Source organism: Vigna unguiculata, chromosome 8 (genome assembly GCF_004118075.2).
Source record: "Vigna unguiculata cultivar IT97K-499-35 chromosome 8, ASM411807v1, whole genome shotgun sequence".
Classification (NCBI taxonomy): domain Eukaryota; kingdom Viridiplantae; phylum Streptophyta; class Magnoliopsida; order Fabales; family Fabaceae; genus Vigna; species Vigna unguiculata.
The window spans coordinates 30299165-30318069 of record NC_040286.1 but is presented as its reverse complement, the minus strand read 5'-3'; the positions used below and the strand labels follow the sequence as shown (position 1 = coordinate 30318069).

The 18905-nt window shown below is 34.0% G+C and overlaps 2 protein-coding genes and 1 long non-coding RNA gene across 4 annotated transcripts; 2 read left to right on the top strand and 1 right to left on the bottom strand.

Moving 5' to 3' along the window:
• Window positions 1–3370: 3370 nt before the first annotated feature.
• On the top strand, window positions 3371–9373 carry LOC114193432 (putative tRNA pseudouridine synthase). The gene is made up of 7 exons (XM_028083231.1): window positions 3371–3707; window positions 3831–3866; window positions 4324–4436; window positions 4533–4681; window positions 4882–5026; window positions 7801–8238; window positions 8746–9373. The coding sequence occupies exons 1-7, from the start codon at window positions 3509–3511 to the stop codon at window positions 9151–9153; spliced, it is 1488 nt and encodes a 495-aa protein (XP_027939032.1). The 5' UTR covers window positions 3371–3508; the 3' UTR covers window positions 9154–9373.
• Window positions 9374–10844: 1471 nt separating this feature from the next.
• Window positions 10845–17479, top strand: LOC114193347 (putative tRNA pseudouridine synthase). 2 transcript variants are annotated; one of them, XM_028083099.1, is made up of 9 exons: window positions 10845–11179; window positions 11267–11302; window positions 11608–11720; window positions 11834–11982; window positions 12636–12777; window positions 13741–14163; window positions 14579–15017; window positions 15287–15343; window positions 17319–17479. In XM_028083099.1, exons 1-8 carry the CDS (start codon window positions 10921–10923, stop codon window positions 15289–15291), a joined length of 1566 nt encoding a protein of 521 aa, XP_027938900.1. In that variant the 5' UTR covers window positions 10845–10920; the 3' UTR covers window positions 15292–15343; window positions 17319–17479. The 2 variants fall into 2 exon arrangements, with proteins under 2 accessions (XP_027938900.1, XP_027938899.1); XM_028083098.1 differs by having other exon boundaries at window positions 12633–12777.
• On the bottom strand, window positions 16724–17649 carry LOC114193348. The gene is made up of 2 exons (XR_003606255.1): window positions 17380–17649; window positions 16724–16980 (listed from the first exon to the last, which is right to left on the bottom strand). It is a non-coding gene; the product is annotated as an uncharacterized LOC114193348 (long non-coding RNA).
• Window positions 17650–18905: the final 1256 nt, after the last annotated feature.

The window sequence follows — 18905 nt, the reverse complement described above, 5'->3', positions numbered from 1 at the left end:
CATATATTTCAGCTTCCCCACACTAGCTAATGCTTATAACCACTTGCAAAAAGCTCAAACTGGGCGATGTGGGACCTTGTTCCCTAAAGCATAAAAGAGCAACTCATAAAAATAAAAATTGTGCTTCATGTCTCTGTTCATACCAAATAAAAATTATTATTGTATTTCACTCTTCAAATGCATAGTTTTTCTCCATGAAACTTCATCTTCCTCTTTCTTTTTAGTCATGGTTTTGTTGGTTGGATGGTTTTCATCATTAGTGCAAACAACTTCGATTTCAACTTTTAACTTCTTTGCTCTAGTTCATATCACTATAAAATATACTTGATGAAAAGGCAGTGGACAAGAACACATCATGCACATATAGGTTCATTTGAGTGCACGAGGGAAAGGAAAGAGTTTACATGTATAGAATGTGGTGTATGGGGGAGTTTGACTCATGTTGTCTACGAAAATTAACTCAAAATCTTGTTAAGGTTCCTATATGGTTTGATATAGTAGATTGTTTGATAGTTCAAAATTATTTGGTGGCATAAATTTGTCTATCTTAACCAAAATGTCAATTTTTGTAACCTTAAATCATTTGATGGTATCATATTGTCCACTCTACATTAAACTTTAACTTCTTCATTGCAATAAGAGAGTCTACCTAATTGATGTTTCAAGCTCATATGTGAAAGCATTGCTCAACCAACTCCTCTACTAGTTTAGGTGTAAGTAACAAAGGTTATAAATGACAATTATTATTTTAAAATCTTATATTAATAGTTTCAAATCAACTGAGAGTTGAGATTTGTTGGGCTGATGAAAATAACATGTCTTGAAAAGTTCCACATTGTTTAGGATAACTGGGGGTGGGTATTAATGACTATATAATGGGATCTAAGTCAATGATGTTACTCGCCCCAAGTCAAAGACACTTTGAGCTAGTGTTTTTTTTTATTATTATTCTTTTGTAGTAGAGGATTGTGAGGTATAGCTAAATTCTTGCTTTGGAGAGTGCAAGTGTACTTGGAGTCAAAGGGTTAAGAGTGTTTTCTATGTTGTACAAACTTACACATAATGATTATTCTTTATAGTCGTTGTTTTTCTCCATATTTGGAGTTTCTACGTTATATTCTTATGTTCTTTGTGGAGTTTCCATGTTATATTTTTATGTTCTCTGTGTTAATCTTATTTCTGTATTAATAAGGTGATTTTTGGGGATAAAGACGGTAATGTTCTTAATTGATGACGCATTTTTTCCAACCATGGTGTCAAGAGCTATGGTTCGGTATGATTTTTTCTTATACTTTGTGGTTGTAGCGTAGTATGATCTTCTACATCAGAAAAGATTATTTCCTTGTTAGAGAATTATCCTTGGTTGTTAAAGTTGAAATGAGAAATTTAATTCAAGGATCATTCTCATTGTTGTGTTGGCGGTGAATTTGCAATCGGGTTCTTGGATGTGTGAAGATGACGAGTGATGTACGATGGAGATTTGATTTGTGAGTCATGATTTGAGGCACGTGCGTGGAGGAAGTGCTTAGTGGTTTACAGATCTGCTCCAACGAGCCGATGATGGTGTTGTAGTGTTTTTCTAGTTCGATATGCTTATGGGTGGAGTGATATAAGCTTGCTGTGGCTCATAAGCGTTTTCCGACGATTGGTTCATTTTTCTAGCAAGGTGCAACGCAAAGATTGACAGTGGCACACGGTGGAGTTTCGATCCAACAAAGGTGTTTCGCTTTTCGCATGGTGGAAGTTCAATGTCCAATAGCAGAGTTTCGTGTGGTGCTTTGTTGGCGGTGGGTGGGATGTCATGATGCCATAGTGGTGTTACATCAAAGAATGTTGCGTCTTCGACGAGGTAGTCAAACAACACGATGGTTGCAAAGTTCAGTGGTTTTGTGTTCGTGGGTTGCGACATGGTTCTAACGAAAGTTGTATGGTGTTTATGTGTGAGCATTGACTAATATTAATGCAAGGTGTGTAGTGATTATACACGAGCATTAATTACCATTGATGCAAGGTGCATGAAAATTCTTTGGATGAAGAAATGATTTTATCCTTTATATTGAGGTATACATGTAGATAATGAACTATATGTAATAACTATAAATTGTTGTAATCTAGCACATAAGCTACTAATAATCTTATTTGTGAATTTAAATTTAGTATTCATCTTCTTATTATTTGGTTATATTGATTTTGATTTTTAAGAATATATATATATATATATATATATATATATATATATATATATATATATATATATATATATATATATATAAAAGTGGCGTATGTCCACAATTCTTTGTTTTGAAACAAATTTTATTTATTCTTATTTAAAAAAAAAACGTTTATATGAATATTTGAGTTATAAGTTCTCTTAACGTGACTTTTAAAAATAATTATCATTTGTGTCGTGAGATATTAGAGATTGAGTAATTTTATCATGTCACGATGTCATAGCGGAAAAATGTCATAAATTATGACATTGAAAGTTTTTCATTCTATTAGAAAATGCAATGATGTTAATTGAAACTCTAATTTAAACCTTTAACTTTTACTAAAAATTGGAATTAGTCCATTTTTAAAACTTTGATCCAATTTAATTTTTTCAACTGTAGAGATATATGAATTTAGTTTTTATAGTCAAATTTTACTAAGTTTATTTGATGTTTCAATTAGTTTCAAGATAAATTTTTAGTTAACATTGAATTGGAAAGGTGTCAAACGACATTAACAACTCAAATGTGATCATAAAACACATTTAAAACGTGAAATAAACTTAATAAAAATTAATTAAAATGACTAAATTCACACATCTCAAAAAGACTAAATTATGCTAAAATTTTAAAAAGGAACTAAATTTAATTTTCACTATAAAAATTAAGAAAAAAAAACATATTTAATCCAAAATTCATGAATGATTGTGTAAGTATAATGAGCTTTGTTATGTTACTCGAAATCAAATATGAAGTTAGAGTTTATTATTCTTGAGATGATTCATTATGTGACTATATACATGGTTGGAAAACCTCTTGGTAAATATTCTTTGGATACTATAATTTTCGAAATTAGAGAAATCGCTTCAAACAAATAGTTTTATCAATATAATGAATAAATTTGATTGATCCTTTTCGGGGAAGATAATGCTTTATCAAACATAGAAAAATATGAAACTTAAGTAATATGAAAAAAGAAAATAATAACCCTATTAAAATTGTGTAATATGATAATTTAAGAATAATTGAAATGATAAATTAAAAATGAGTGTAAATGTTATTATTTTTATAAAATTGAGTTGAAACTGAGGTTTTGACTTTAGGACTTGTCTCTCCCCTTGGAAAAGACCTCACATTACAAAGTATAATTGGATCTTCTAAATCAAAACAATTCTTTATACAGACAAACAAAATATCAAATTTTTGCAAAAGATACTAAGAATATAATTTTGTCAAAATATCTTAGCAATGTTGTTGGAGCACTGTTCATAATCTCCTCTGAGGTGTGGAGTGCGAAGATGGCTAATTGGTGTTTGCGAGTGCCATTGTTTCTATTGCTCAGGAAAGCTCCCTTTACAGTATCACCCGCTTTTGGTAAGAATAAGAGAAGGACACGATTCCATTGTTGTTGTTGTTCTACTTCTTCCCAGTCATGGGAACCTTCCCGGAAAAAAAAGGTTGTAATGCGCGTGGCATATGTTGGCACCAATTACCGAGGTCCAATTTCTCATCATACCCTGTTGTTCTTGTCTTTGTTTAAATCATCAACATTCTCGTACTAAGATGCCCTTTTGTCTCATGTCTAATTTCTTGTTTGTTTGTTTTGCACTCTTCATGCAGGTCTCCAAATGCAACACGATGAACATTTTCTGTCCAGTATGCTTCTTTGGCTCGTCCTAATTGCTCTATGCATATGTAGTCGAAAAGAGATAGAACATTACTTTTTTTTTCTTTTTTTGAGTTCAAGATGTTTGTAGAAATGCTCTACCTGTGGGGGGAAGGAAATTGATTTAAAAAGTTTTATTTTTAATTTGAATGATTCTCGGAAGTTTAGTAAAAGCTTGTTACTTTTAAATCTCTTACTATTCGTGAAACAGTTTGTTTGGTGTCAACACATTAGTGACTAGGAAGTACTGTGTGTTCCAGGAATACTAATAATAACATCTACAAAATCACGAATAATGAGAGTAAGTTAAAGAGTGTGTTATTAGCATTTCTCTTATCTGTATTGGCTTCATATTATAAATTTGTAGAGTACATGTGTGGTTCAATCCACCTAGCTAGTTGGGTCGACCGTTTGTTTCTAAAGTGTTGTGATTTAAAAAAAATGTAGCTATTGAGAAAGAACTAGAAACTGCCGTATTCAAGGCTGGTGGCATTCGTGAAAGTAATTTTGGGGATCTGCAGAAGATTAGATGGGCTAGAAGCAGCCGCACTGACAAAGGAGTAATTTGTGAACTGTCATTTTGATTTGTATTGTTTACTATTTTGATTGGTGCATATGTAGTCTGATTTTTCTGTTTGATGCTGTCTGTATATTAGGTTCACTCTCTTGCAACAATCGTATCCTTTAAAATGGAAATCCCGGAAAATGCTTGGAATGGAGACCCTTATGGCTTTGCCCTTGCAAATTATGTTAACTCTTATCTTCCCTTTGATATCAAAGTTTTAAGCATTTTGCCCTCACAAAGGTAAGGCTTGAATGGATATCATTATTCAGTATTTATAATATGGAGTAATCTCTGAACTGATATCTGTCGTGAAAATTTTATATAATGATAATGTACTGTATATTTTTATTTTTATATTTCAATTTTTAATGATAGACTTGGGAGGTCCTGCTGCTCTCTGGTCCTGTTCTCTAATTATTTGATTTATGTCTTGGACGTAGGAGCTTTGACCCCAGGAAGGAATGTGCTTTGCGAAAGTACTCCTACCTTCTTCCTGCTGAAATTGTTGGTATTCAAAGCCATTCCAGCAATGATGAAATTGATTACCACATATCAGACTTCCATGATATTCTCAATGTATTTGAGGTGTGGTATTCTATTCTCACCTTTCTTCCCCTTATCTGTTACAAGAGAAGCCTCCATTTATTTTTGTTCTTAATTACTTATGTTGTAACGTCCCATTTAATTTATAAACACAATTAAAGGAAACGTCACACATAAGATAGTAAAATCACGCAGTCCTGGAGTTCCCAACATCACCCCTACAAAACCATGCACACCACGATGCCAACAAAAGCAGGATAACAGTTTAACTAAGAGTTTACAATCCAAAGACAACGAATACAGGGGCCATAGCCCTAAAGAAGACATCATGAAGAGAAGTGTAAGATCCAGCCCAGACGGCTAAGCGGTGGAATCACCATTCCCCTGTTGACCACGAGAACTTCGCCCATCTGCTCCCATCAACCAAGTCGATGATCATCGCAAGAAAGAACAGCCACATACAACACAACCATGCAACGAAACGGGTAAGCTAGAGCCAACAACATATTCATCATACAGTCAAAAGTATTTCCATCATTTCACATCCATATAATCAACCAAACATGTTATGACTCCCAATCAATACACTACGACTCGACTCGACTCATCCGGATACGTATAACTTGGTCAGATTCAGCGGATGCTTACACTTGTGGTGGATACCCCTGCTCGACTCTGAGCTGCTCATCTCCGAGCTATGTGTTACAAGTGTTACGATGAATCAAATCTCCCTCACCACAAGGTTAGTCCTTAATGGATTTCAGGCCTCCTACTACCCTCACCACAGGAGTCAGTCCGCTCTAGGTGAGACTAACTGGCTCCTCAGAGTGTCAGGATACAACCTTACCTTGAATCCTTACCTAGTTATACCGATGGGGCACCACCATGGACACCCACTAACAGGGGCCATGGGATTACGTCCCGACCACTGAAGCGTAGCCCCGGAGGTCTCACCTAGAGACCCCAAGGAATTACACGCTGACACGGACCAACATTCATAAAACAGCAGTAGGAGAGCATCAAAGATCATGTTTGCAATTCCATACCCTTCCGTGAGACTTATTCCTCATACACATCACATTTTGGATCCATACATCTGATCATCACCACCCCATGAATCTAGGGCCTCATCTCATAACATTACGTGTTCCTTTAGTTCCAAACCTCTCATTCATTTCACATGCCAATAACATACCCAACCCGTCATACGCAATTCATGAATCATGCCAAACATACCTCATGCTCCATTATATACATAGCACTCATCATACCATCATACTCAACCAAGACAGATCATTTAGGAACAAACAAACAGCCAATCACAGCACTGTCTTGCCCAGCACCTCGCTCAGGCTGAGGGGTCTCGCTCAGGCGAGGCAGTCTCGCTCAGGCGAGTCCCCCTCCGCTCAGGCGAGGGCTCGAAACAAGGAAACTGGAACCACTGCGGGATCTCGCTTAGGCGAGATCCCGCTCGCCTGGGCGAGTGGTTCACTCGCTCAAAAAATTGAGCAAGTCGCCTGGGCGACTTATCGCGAAAAGGGGGTGGGCGAGCCTCCGTCAGACTCGCTTAGGCGAGCCCGACTCGCCTGGGCGAGATTAACAGTTCTCGCCCTGGTTCACCTGCAACAGATGCATCATTCCAAACCAACGAATCGTGCCAAGAACTCCACACATCCAAAACAATGATTTATCCATTCAACAACAACCAATCTCAAGAAAACAGTATATGAACAATATAACTCGAACCCTAACTTCCCGTACTTGGAAATAGGTTCGTACAGGACGTTCGACGCGTAACCAAGAAGCACAGCAGCTCTAGAACTCAGTGGAGTAGAAACTGATTCGGAGCTGGCTCGAGAGACTTGGGGAGGAACCCTAGCAGAGCTCTAGTGCGGAAGGGGAAGGTGACGGCTGCTAAGTTTCTGCAAGAGTGAGAGTGAGTGTGGAATTAGGACAGACCTAAGGACTTTATACGTTGGGCCGGCCTTAGGCCCACTTACAAGGGCAGCCCACTAATCTCTAGGGCAGAAAATATAAAAGGGGCCTTACATATGTTACTCCCTCTCTTTCTTTTTATTGTAGTTTAATTTATTTTGGAGAAATCATGAAATGTAATAAATATTCTTGATCTTAGAACGGTATTTATAAGTTTTCTATTTTATTTTACCCTTTTTGTTTTTACATCACAATAAATACATATATGCAAAAGATTAGGTGAAGAGTAACAGAGTACAGATGACAACAAAGTAATTAATACTGTGATGAATTTTAAAAATGACGGTTAAACAGAATAAAAAATCTTTCAAAAGTCAGTCACTTAAAAAACAAAAAACGAGAGTAGTTATGAATCTTTTCTCCACTGTTATTAGTTAATTTCTGATAGTTCATACTGTTAGGTCTATAGAGGGGTATCACCGGGGAGATACAACACCAATGAGAACTAAACCCAACCACATAAGGCATTGACACCACTCTCAACCCAAAACCTTAAGGCAATGTGTTTATAGGTCTTTATTCTTATATACATGTATTAATGTAATGTATCACATTATTGTCTCCTTCCTTACCCAACATTTTGTATGGACCCAACAGTTAGATTAAAAGCGTAACATAAACAAGACATTCACTAGTTCTTCCTCTTTCTGTTATCAGTTTAACTAGATGGTTTTTTTAGTTGGGACATGGATGTCGGATGGCTGTGTTTCCTGAAAGTGTGCTAGAAATTTTAGATTTATGACTAAATCAGGCTCAGGCTTTCTGATATTTTATGCTGTTTCTCTAATATTAGTGTTACTATCTATAATTGCCTTTCATAGGGGGAACATCCTTTCCATAACTATACGGCTAGGTCTAAGTACAGGAAACAATTTCCTAACAGGCAATTGTCATCAAAGAGTGTAGAGAGGTTGCCACCGAATGAGTCTGAATGTGAGTACAGTGATGAGGAAGAAAATTTTGAAATTGACAAGGCATTTACAGGAAATATGGAGTGCCAAAGCCAGAAGTGTTCAGAAACTCATAATTTTGGTAAATCTGTTGGTGGCTCCGGCAATACGAATGGAAACAGATTGCCTGGCCAAGACTCTAGATTGGTTGCTCGTGCTAGATGGTTATATGAACCTGATGAAGCAGACAGATTAAGTGCTTCCCATTTCAGAAAAGTTTTTCAGTGTTCTTGTGGAAAGCTGGAAACATCACTGGGACATAATTACATAGAGATATCAATACAGGGAGAATCCTTCATGTTGCATCAGGTATTTCTTTTTTGTTTTGCCCATATTATTCTTCTTTAATTTTTTTTATTCTGAGAATACCCCGGGGTTAAGGTTCAAATGCATAGACACTAGTATGCATTTTTTTTTTTGTTATAAACTTTTTGTGCTTTACTTATATTGATTTATGAAAATTCTGGATAACTTAGCCCCTTTTGATTAAACAATTTATACCCACAGTATTTAATGAAGTTGAATTTATTTCCTAGTTGAGAATTTCAATCATGCTATTTGATTACTTAATATGAAAGTAGATAATTCTGACAAATGAAGTTACATATACTATTGCAATAAACCTCCATTTTCATTTGTTACAATACCTCGTTATTCAGTAAGGATCATGATTGACAAAACTAACCTCTATTTTCTTGTTTTAGTGATGTCTTGATCTGTCAAACCTTATATTATGGAATCCACTGTGATTTTGTTTACATGTATTGAATTAAATTGGTTGATGTATTGTGCTTCCTTGTTTTATACTCTAACCAGATAAGAAAAATGGTTGGGACAGCAGTGGCAGTAAAACGCGAGGTACTGCCAAAAGATATCATAAAGCTATCACTGGCAAGGTACTCTCGAATTATACTACCCCTTGCACCTTCAGAAGTTCTAATATTAAGGGGAAACAGATTCTCAATAAGAACACGACCAGGAAATGTGACAAGACCTGAAATGCAGACAATAGTGGAATCAGAAGAAATTAACAAGGCAGTGGATGACTTTTACACATCAGTTATGCTACCTCAAGTTTCAAAATTTTTGGACCCATCAGCATCTCCCTGGGAAGAATGGATTGAGAAACTGGATGCTCACACAAGCATAGCAAATGATCAGTTGGATGAGGTCAGGAAGGCTTGGAATTTGTTACAAGAAAATCTTGAAAGTAGAACGAACTAGCAGTCAAAGGTGGTGATTGTTCTTCCTATTCTGAATTTGGTTGCTTAACACGCCTTAATTAAAGTTTCTATTGGCTAGCACCTGCATTTTTTTTTATTCTACCCTTGCTATTACGTGAAGAAGGAGTTCAATACTTTTTTTTTTTTTTTCTGATTGTCCTGCTGTATTTATTCTGCCTACTTGGCCTTGGATCTATCAATGGATAATCATGTTTGGTCAATACTTTGAGTTATGGAAGAATTTATCTTCAAGGATGAGTTTTAATTATTTGGTTTTGAATGGCCTGGCGAAATGATTCCTGAAGAATTCATCAAATTGAACATCTGAGCAATAATGACAACTTCAGAGGCTGAAAATTTCACTAGTCAATGATAATAACCTCAGCTACAGCTTCTACAAACAGATTGAATAATGTTTCATATTGAGTTAGAGATGATGTTTGGTTTCTGACTTGCTACAGGCAATCATTTACCCTCTGAAGTGGATGTATAGTTTCCATGCACACCAGCCATTCTTAGTTTCTTTAACTATGCTTAATAGGGATGGCAATATGGGCTTTGCCCGTTGGGCCAGCCCGCAGGCCCGCGAAAAAAACGCGGGGCGGGTCAGGATAGTGAGCTCACAGGCTCGCAGTGGCCCGGTCTGCAAAAAAAAAACTTGCACTTGTGTATATTAATTATTTTTTTTATGGACTCTTGCATTAACGTTTCAAATTTTTGTATAACTGGAAAAGACAAATATTATGTATTTTTTAATATGCTAAAATTTAAAGAATACATTGTGTATGTCATGATATGAATATGAATATGATGAAAATGTTGAATTATCAATTTATCATTCAATTTCCCAAAGTCTTTATTTAATTTTGTGAATTTCTTAAAGTTTTCTAATTTTTAAACATTAAAAGTTTTATTATAAGAATTAAAAAAAAAAAGTGGACCAGCCCACGGACCCGCAAGACGGGACATGCCAATGATTACAGTCTGCATAAATTGTACAGAACGGGACAGACCACTCCGTGATACAGACCTTATGCGGGCCGGCTCACATTGCCATCTTGCTTAAAGTATACCACAGCTTGTGTGATGCATATGTCACTCTTTTTTTTTTAGTTTATTTCTTTATTTTGAGGGTAGTATACACACGAAAGTTCAATTTGAACTTGCTTTTCCTAAATTCCTGGTATAAATTTAATCTATTTTGTATTTTATTATAAAAAATAATAATATAAGAAATTGCATTATATTCTCAAAGGTCGTGAATACATTCTCACCTCTTCCAATTTTAAATTAAATACACATCTCAATTATATTTTTAAGACAAAATTGTATTTTATTACAAAAGACACCTCTTCTAATTTGTATTTTATTAAAATAAATACACTTCTCAATTGTATTTCTGCTCATTAAGATAAAATTTCAATGTAAATCTATGACTAATAAATTTAAATATTCGTCTTAATAATACTAGGCCATTATAATAATACAAGAATAGCAAAGCAACCAAATTTACACAACTAAAAACAGGAGAATAAAGGTTGCATAATTGCAATTAATAATTTTTTAAAATTTACAAATCCAATTAAAAAATTTCCTTGATACACCTACTAATTAATTAGTTAAAACGAAAATTAAAATAGAGTGAAAGAAACAGGTACGATAATTGCAGTATTTAGCTTTAGCATACCAGGAACATTTGTTCGTTTCAGGAACATGTTATGTTGGCACTGCAGAGCGTAACAGATAGAGTTGAAAGAAAGCTTCGAAAATGATGAGTAACTGTGTTTCTTCTTCCCCTCACTTTCTTTCAATTCCAACTCGTGTAAGAGTAAGAGAAAGCAAGATATCCACTTTGGTATCAATGTTATTCCCTTCTTGTTCGCTGCCATATCTGCTTCTGCCTCCGACTCTCTTCAACTGCTTCTGCTCTTCGACTCACTCTCTTCCAACCCCTTCTCAGAAATGGGAACCTTTCCTCAAGAAAAAGGTTGTAATGAGAGTTGGATACGTTGGAACAGATTTTAGAGGTAGCCCTCCAGCCCTTTTCTTTCTTCTTTCAAATTTCATTTTTTTTTTAAATTCTGCTAATTTGATTCCATGGGGGTTATTTGCAGGCCTGCAGATACAACGGGATGAACACACATTATCCAGTAAGACCATTTTTCTCTATTGTCTTGTTGGTTATGGTAGAAAATCTCGAAATAAAGTATTAGTTTTTGTTTGAAAGTTGAAATTATGAAGATGGGTGTAGCTCTATAATGTAGGCAAGTGTTTTTAGAATTTGGAATTATGTGGTGTTATGAATATGATTGTGGTGAAATTCTAATGTGTGTTTGTTATTTGAACATAGTTTGATTCTTTAAAGTAAACTCTGATTGCTGGCATACACTTAAATCAGCCTAGCCCGTGTGAACAATGGAGTGTTGCTAAAGTATAGAATTTTGACATGATGTAGCTATTGAGAAAGAACTGGAAACTGCGATTTTCATGGCCGGTGGCATGCGTGATAGTAATTTTGGGGACCTGAACAAAGTGAAATGGGGAAGGAGTAGCAGAACTGATAAAGGAGTGAGTAAACTTCTTGAAGTTCTTGTTATTCCTTCTATGAATTGGTTTTGTTATTGTTATTGTGTTTTTACACATCTTGATTTTTTTCCCACTTGTATGAGGTGCTTGTTTAGGTCCACTCTCTAGCAACGATGATATCCTTTAAGATGGAAATCCCTGAGAATGCATGGAAAGGTGATGACTATGGCATTGCTCTAGCAAACCGCATTAACACTTATCTTCCTTACACTATCAGGGTTTTTAGCATTCTGCCTTCAACGAAGTAAGATATCTGTCTGGTTATATATACATTGTTATGCTTGATTTCTTAAGATTGTTTCATAATGGTATTTCTCTACTCGTATATTGATTGGTATGCATATGTTCTTGTCATTCGATAGATTAAATGAGTATTTATTTTTCCTGCATTTCATTATTTGTCCATTCTTAATGATATTTTATAAGGGATGCTACGGTAACATGCCACTATGAAATTGATAATGTTAATATAGCAAAATTAGTTTAGAATTGACTACTCAACTAAGATATGTAAGGATATATGATTTGTTTAGTAGCAAGTACATGTGACAAATCTATGCCGGCTTCTAATCAGTATGAAAATTGAAAGCCCCAATTTGTTTCACAAACCATGCAAGTGTTATACAAATCCTGTATGCTTAATTATGTTTAAAAATGTTCAGATTAAAATTGTCATCTGTGGGAAAATTATAACAGCAGCCAAAGCTCTTTCCCCACTAAGTGGGAGTAGAACTAACCTATAGGATTATGCAGAAAGAAAAAAGAATATTTTCTTTTGGACTATTGGTATGGCTTATGTTTTTTCAGATAACTAACAAATTGTAAGTGTTTCTTGATTTTCAATTACTGCTATCTGACTGTTATTTATTGCTTCATGGTTTTGGCTTGTTTTAGAAGATTTGATCCTAGAAGGGAGTGCAATTTGCGGAAATATTCTTATCTCCTTCCCGCTGATATAATAGGAATCCAGAGTCATTTTAGCAAGGATGAAATTGATTTTCATATTTCGGAGTTCAACAGCATACTTAATGTTTTCGAGGTATACTCATTTTCATTTATATTTTGCTTAGTTGCCGAATGGTTTTTCTTGACATGAATTCTCTAGTTTTCATCTCAGTTTCTTCTAGGCATGCTCCTTACCGAAATTTTTTTCTGTGGCTCTTTAAATTTGTGTGTTGTTTAAGTTTATTTCTTGTTTACAAATAATGAACCTCTTGCACTACTTGCTTTCTTCCACAAGATTTTTATACAATGTGCATAATAATGATACGATGGTTTGAACTCTTGCATGCTTTCACAAATCTTTCTCCACTAGACCTCATCCTTTATAGTTGTACCCCTCCCTTGCAAACAATGTTAACCTTGTCTACAATTCACATCATGTGATCTGCACGTGAGTTTTAATGAAGCCTCTAATGTAAAAAATGTCATTATCTCATTCATTAAACATCCATGTCCTTGCAGTTTGAAGTATTGGACACCTTGTGTTTTCTCTCCTTCACTATTTTTGTGGACAAGCTGTTTTCTCTGTTGTAGTAGGTGTTTTTTTGATTGAGATTTTTTAATTCTGGGCTGTGTCAATGATGTGGATTTTCAAAATTTGTAGTGCAATTTGTTTCAACAATGTTATGTGAGAAACAAGTGGTCCATATTTGACATAGAGGTATTGTATGTTAGTTTTGTAAAATAAAGGGGATGCTCATGTAACATGTTTTAAAAGAAAGGATACATGTGTAATATCTTAAAGAAACTGCGGGATACCTGTAATATTTGTAAAACATAGGATACTCGTGTCATAATTTCAATAGTTCAAGGGGTACGTACATGTGAAAACTAAATGTAAAAAAAAAACTTAAAATGAATTTTAATAACTAACTGTCAATTAAAGAAGTCATATAGTAGGGGAGGCTAAAGTAATGATTTTAAAGTTGTTGTAATTAGCTCTAATGTTTAAAATCAGGTATTTATTTAACTTTTGTATTCGTTGATGTTATTATTGCAGGGAGAGCATCCTTTCCATAATTATACTGTTCGATCTAAGTACAGGAAAAAATACCAATTAAAGCAATCATCTGGAAGTGATGTCATGTCAGACAGAACAGGACCATCTAGTTTGGCATCAGGTTGTGAATCAGAGGGTGAGGACAGTGATGATTATGATTTTGAGGGTGGCATTCCAACCACATTAACTGATAAGGAAGAGAGGCACAAGCCTCCAGAGTCTAGTGAAACCAATGGCTTGAGTAGTCAAAACTCTAATGTAGTAGTTCGTGCAAGATGGCTACACCAACCAGATGAAAAAGATAGATTAAATGCTTCCCATTTCAGAAATGTTTTTCGTTGTTCTTGTGGGAAGTTGGAAACATCTCTGGGATATGGTTATGTAGAGATCCATATATGGGGGGACTCCTTCATGTTACATCAAGTAAGTCTTTGTTGATTCTGACATGTAAGAGTTTAATGTTAACTTAAAACTTAATTACATAACTAGTGGTCCTTTATGACCATCCATAACCTTAATTTTTTCTTGCCTATAGAACATAATTCAAATGACTTGTCTCTTCATTCTTGTAATTTGTCTATTGGTCTTTTATGACTTCAAAACTGGGGTTTCTAACAGGACACTGCAGTGTATTTGCTGCATTCATGCATTCTTCTCTTGAATTATTTAGTATTCTGATTACCTGTTCTACATTGAGCATCTAAACACTGTAAAGGGCTGTACTTTGGGCGTTTTTCTATTCAACTAACAAAATATAGCTTTATGCACTTCTTGGTTGGGATGATCTATTTTACATTAACCTGAATCACACAGTCACACTAACTGGATGACTAATCAGATACGCAAGATGGTTGGGACTGCTGTGGCGGTAAAGCGCAATTTAATCCCAAAAGATATCATTTTGTTGTCACTCAACAAGTTTTCACGGATTGTCCTCCCGCTTGCTCCACCAGTAGTTCTGATTTTGAGGGGAAATGCTTTCAAAATGAGATCAAGTGCTGGAAGCTTTACACGGCAAGAAATGGTGTCTATGGTTGAATCAGAACAAATTCTCAAAGCAGTTGATGAGTTCTACACGGGTGTTGTGTTGCCTGAAGTGTCCAAGTTCCTAGACTCATCAAACTCTCCTTGGGCAAAATGGGTTGAGAATTTGGAAAACTATTCAAGCATTCCAGATGGTGAGTTGGATGAAGTCAGAAAGGCTTGGAAAACTTGGAAGGAAAATTTCAGGCTAAAGTCAGCATCAGAAACAGTGAATGCACAAATGTTGAATCATGGTATACCTGTCCTATTTGTAGCCACATTTTATCTGTTCTGCTTTGTGGGCCAACTGCATTTTCTTTTCTTGTTCTTCTTGCTTGATTAAATCATCCAAGGCCATTCTTATCGTTTTCCAAGATGTAGTGTAGGGAATGAAAATCATGCCTCATTTAGTCAAGTCAATTGAACATAGCTACATGCAAAGCTGTCTAGATAATGAAGTTTTGTTTCCAATTGCTAAATGCTAACTAGTTTCCTTTTCTATTTCAATGGCATGAAATGAAAGGCTAAATGGATGACTCACAAGCCAAGTCAATGCACACCTCCATTGTTGTCAAGAAAGGTATGGCTGATTCCAACTTTCCAGTTTCCACCACATGTGTAATTTGAATCATTTAAATAAGGTAAAATGAGGATGTTATCTGATAAGTTTCGTGAAAATTGCAAACAAAAGGAGACAATAACTCGTTTCTATTGGTCATAGGAGAATTTTCTTACGTTCTATTCAACATAAAATCAGTCCATTAGGTTAATTTGTTTTTTTTTGAGTTCATATAGCTAAAATTTCATATTACAGGCTTCTTTTGGTAGAGACCACAACTATTTTCTATTGAAGACAATTCTATCTGACACCTGCACAATCACTGGGGACTATAAAATTCTCTTTTAAAATATTTAATATGATTGCATATCTAAAATTTAAACTTGAGAAAACTTGTCAAGTCGACCTACAGTTTCAGTAATTCATATTAATGAATATTTACATAGTTACTTTGTCTCAATGAGCTGATTTATCTAGATAAACTAAAATGTGCCTACTAAATTACCAGTATTCGTAAACATAACTGGTAGAATTGAATCATCATACTAAAAGGGTCCACTATGTGAATGGATGGATAGAAATAGAAGATGTGAATCAAAGTAAGTAAGAAATAGAAAGAAAATAGAAAACAGTTTAAGAAAAATATTGAACAAAATATTAAGTGAACGAAAATAGATGAAAAATAAGATAAAAAAAATATTGGATCTTACATATGTTTATTTGTCAACTCATTTTTCTTAATCAAACTCTTAATAAAGTAAAATTTAAATATAACTCAATCCTATAAAATTACTTTTAAAACGAGGTTTACATCGACTTATATTCTGTAATTTGACTTTATTTTTATTTGATATGGATTATTCAACACAAACAAACTCACATTTTTATTTTTCACCAATTTCTGTCCTCTCTCCTTCACCTAACAAAGAGTTCATCCTTTTCCAAGTAATGTTATGAACTGTAGGAACTAAAAATTCATAAATTTATTTAATCTGTGTAGATTATTATAGGACAGTCAGTAGATAAGAAGCAAGGAACTGATATTTCTTTTATTTTCTCCTGCTGTCATCGTAGGACAGGTAAACTAGAGGAAACAGAAACTTAGAAAATTTTTGAAAATAAAACCATTGATCTGATATTTACTGAAAAGAAACTATTTGGCTTGCTGATTGGTGCGCACCTATCATCAGTGGAACATGTTTTATATCCCAAACAAGCATGGAAACACGATCTTTCTGTACCATTAACTTCGTAAAGAATCCAACAGTAAATTAGTACTACTCATACAATTCTTGAAGGCAATTTTAGTTTTAACTTAAAACTAATGTTCTTGTACTAAAATATAGTTTTTATTCTGTTTCAAACCCATAGATTTTCAGTATTTGCTGAGAGCACCAGTAGTTAAGTAACATAGGCATTATTATTACACACAACAAGAAAGATCAAAGTTTATTGTACATATATAGCTAAAGACACAGTAGTCTAAGCTTATTTCTGGTTAAGAAGAAAAGAGATAGTACTATATATAGAAGAAGCAAACTTTATATATATAAGCTTGTCTAGAAATTCTTCATGGACGTGAACCAGAGACCTTGTGTAGCAGTTGAGGGGGTGCTTCTGGCACCTTCAAGTCACCACCTGAAGGAGGAGCTGGTGCACTGTTACAAAACAATAACCAATCTCATTACAAACATGAACTTAGTTATTTGTGGTTAAACAAAATGATATATGTAAGTTTGTTTTTTAGTGCTTTTAGGATTTGATAAAGAGTAAAACCTATTTCAGTTTCTGAATCTGTGAGATATTGACATATTAATCTTGAGTTTAGAAAAATATCAAATAGATATCTGAAATTGAAATCTGTCAATCAGAATAGTTTCCTACAGTTATATCTGTTGGAGTTTGTATATAATAATGGTAGTAACTACTGCAATGATAAATTATATATTTCAAATGACAGTAATTTTATTTAAGAAGTATTATGACAATGTCTCAGATTCATAAACCAAATGGAGAGCTACTTGATTGTAAGAAGGTATGTTGAGAAAACTAGTTACTTGGGAGCAACAGATGGATTGATGAGAAGCATAGCCATGAAGAAGAGACATTGAAGAAACCACAAGATTTTCATGTTTGCGTTCCGTGAGGATGTGAAAATGAATGAAGACAACACTCAAATGGCAACACATTATATATATATATATATATATATATATATATATATATATATATATATTATGTATGTATAGGTATGTATATCATTTCTGGTGTTCCTAGCTGTCTTGGATGACTTGACTTGATAATCACAGCAGCTCAAAGTAATTTAAAATTGGTGAAGTTCAACCAAATTAATTACAACTTGTGGTCTCCTTCAATTATTGTATTTATCTTTTTCAATTCAAACTAACTCTATCACTACGTCAGATTTAACTTTTTAAATTTTAAATTCTGCAGTTTAGTGTTTAAGCTTTTCTTCTATTTTTGTCCCTTTTTTCACCCACTTTGAGCTTATTTATTGTCGTTATTCAGTCTTCGGTCAAATGAAAAATTATATCTATATAAAAAATATTATCAATTGAAAGAAACCTTATGCTGAAAATTGACTTGTATTTTCTTATTAAAGTATAAAAAAACTTTTAAATGAACTAGTGTGGTGTTATGCTTTTGAGTACAAAGATTTATGTTTTAACTATTAGTCAAAACTTTTGGTTTAATGGGTAAATGTTAATCAAATAATTAATATCAGCTATTCTCTGCATAAAAGTTGGTAACAGCTAGCTTTCATTCTGCAACATGATTATGAAATGAGGAAATGAATGAAAGGACCTCCATTGAGTGGATGATGTGTTTGGGTGAGTGATGGAAGGAAGAGTTAAAGTGGGGTTAAAGGTCCTTAAAAATTCAAATTAATGAGTCAAAAGTCTTGTAATTAAGTAACCAATTTGATTGATTCGTTGGATCAGAAATAGGTGGAGAAAATGGCTTCTTTTCAACACCTGTCAGCATCATTGGTCTTTTTTACTATTACAAAAATTGCTTAATCTTGTCCAATCGTTAATAGATGAGAATCATAGATGGTGAAATTATGGTTTGTGGGATTTGTGATAATTGTAAATGAGTGTTATATGAGATTTTAATTTCATGAGGGTTTAAACTATTTGAACTTGAGTTTTTTATATTCACACTATAAATATTATTTTACCATTAAATTTTGTGAGATTGAGTTATAAAAAAAAATTACATGATAAGAAATTAATCTATTCTAGCAGCATATTTACAAATAGAAATAAAAATAAACATATAACATAAATTTAACATGATTTCTCATTTTACTTCTACAAATAGTTCACAAAATATCCTTATTCACTATATAATTTTTCTGACAAAAACAGTAAATTTTCATTTTTTTTATGAAAAACTACAAATCTTGTACAATTTTTCTCATATAAAATTGTGAACCTTCACATTCAAATTTGTTGCTAAATTTGCAAATCTTCACATATTTCCGTACAATTTTAGTGGTGAGTTGCAAATGTTTTCGTACAATTTTTATTAGACGAAAGATTACAAATCTTTCGATGAT

Bases quoted from the DNA above. Each gene is read 5' to 3' on its own strand.
- LOC114193347 (XM_028083098.1), top strand. From the start codon at position 10,921: ATGATGAGTAACTGTGTTTCTTCTTCCCCTCACTTTCTTTCAATTCCA. The intron at 11,721-11,833 runs GTGAGTAAACTT...GTGCTTGTTTAG, and splicing joins GTAGCAGAACTGATAAAGGA to GTCCACTCTCTAGCAACGAT. The intron at 12,778-13,740 runs GTATACTCATTT...TTATTATTGCAG, and splicing joins GCATACTTAATGTTTTCGAG to GGAGAGCATCCTTTCCATAA.
- LOC114193432 (XM_028083231.1), top strand. From the start codon at position 3,509: ATGGCTAATTGGTGTTTGCGAGTGCCATTGTTTCTATTGCTCAGGAAA. The intron at 3,867-4,323 runs GTATGCTTCTTT...AAAAAAATGTAG, and splicing joins CGATGAACATTTTCTGTCCA to CTATTGAGAAAGAACTAGAA. The intron at 8,239-8,745 runs GTATTTCTTTTT...TACTCTAACCAG, and splicing joins AATCCTTCATGTTGCATCAG to ATAAGAAAAATGGTTGGGAC.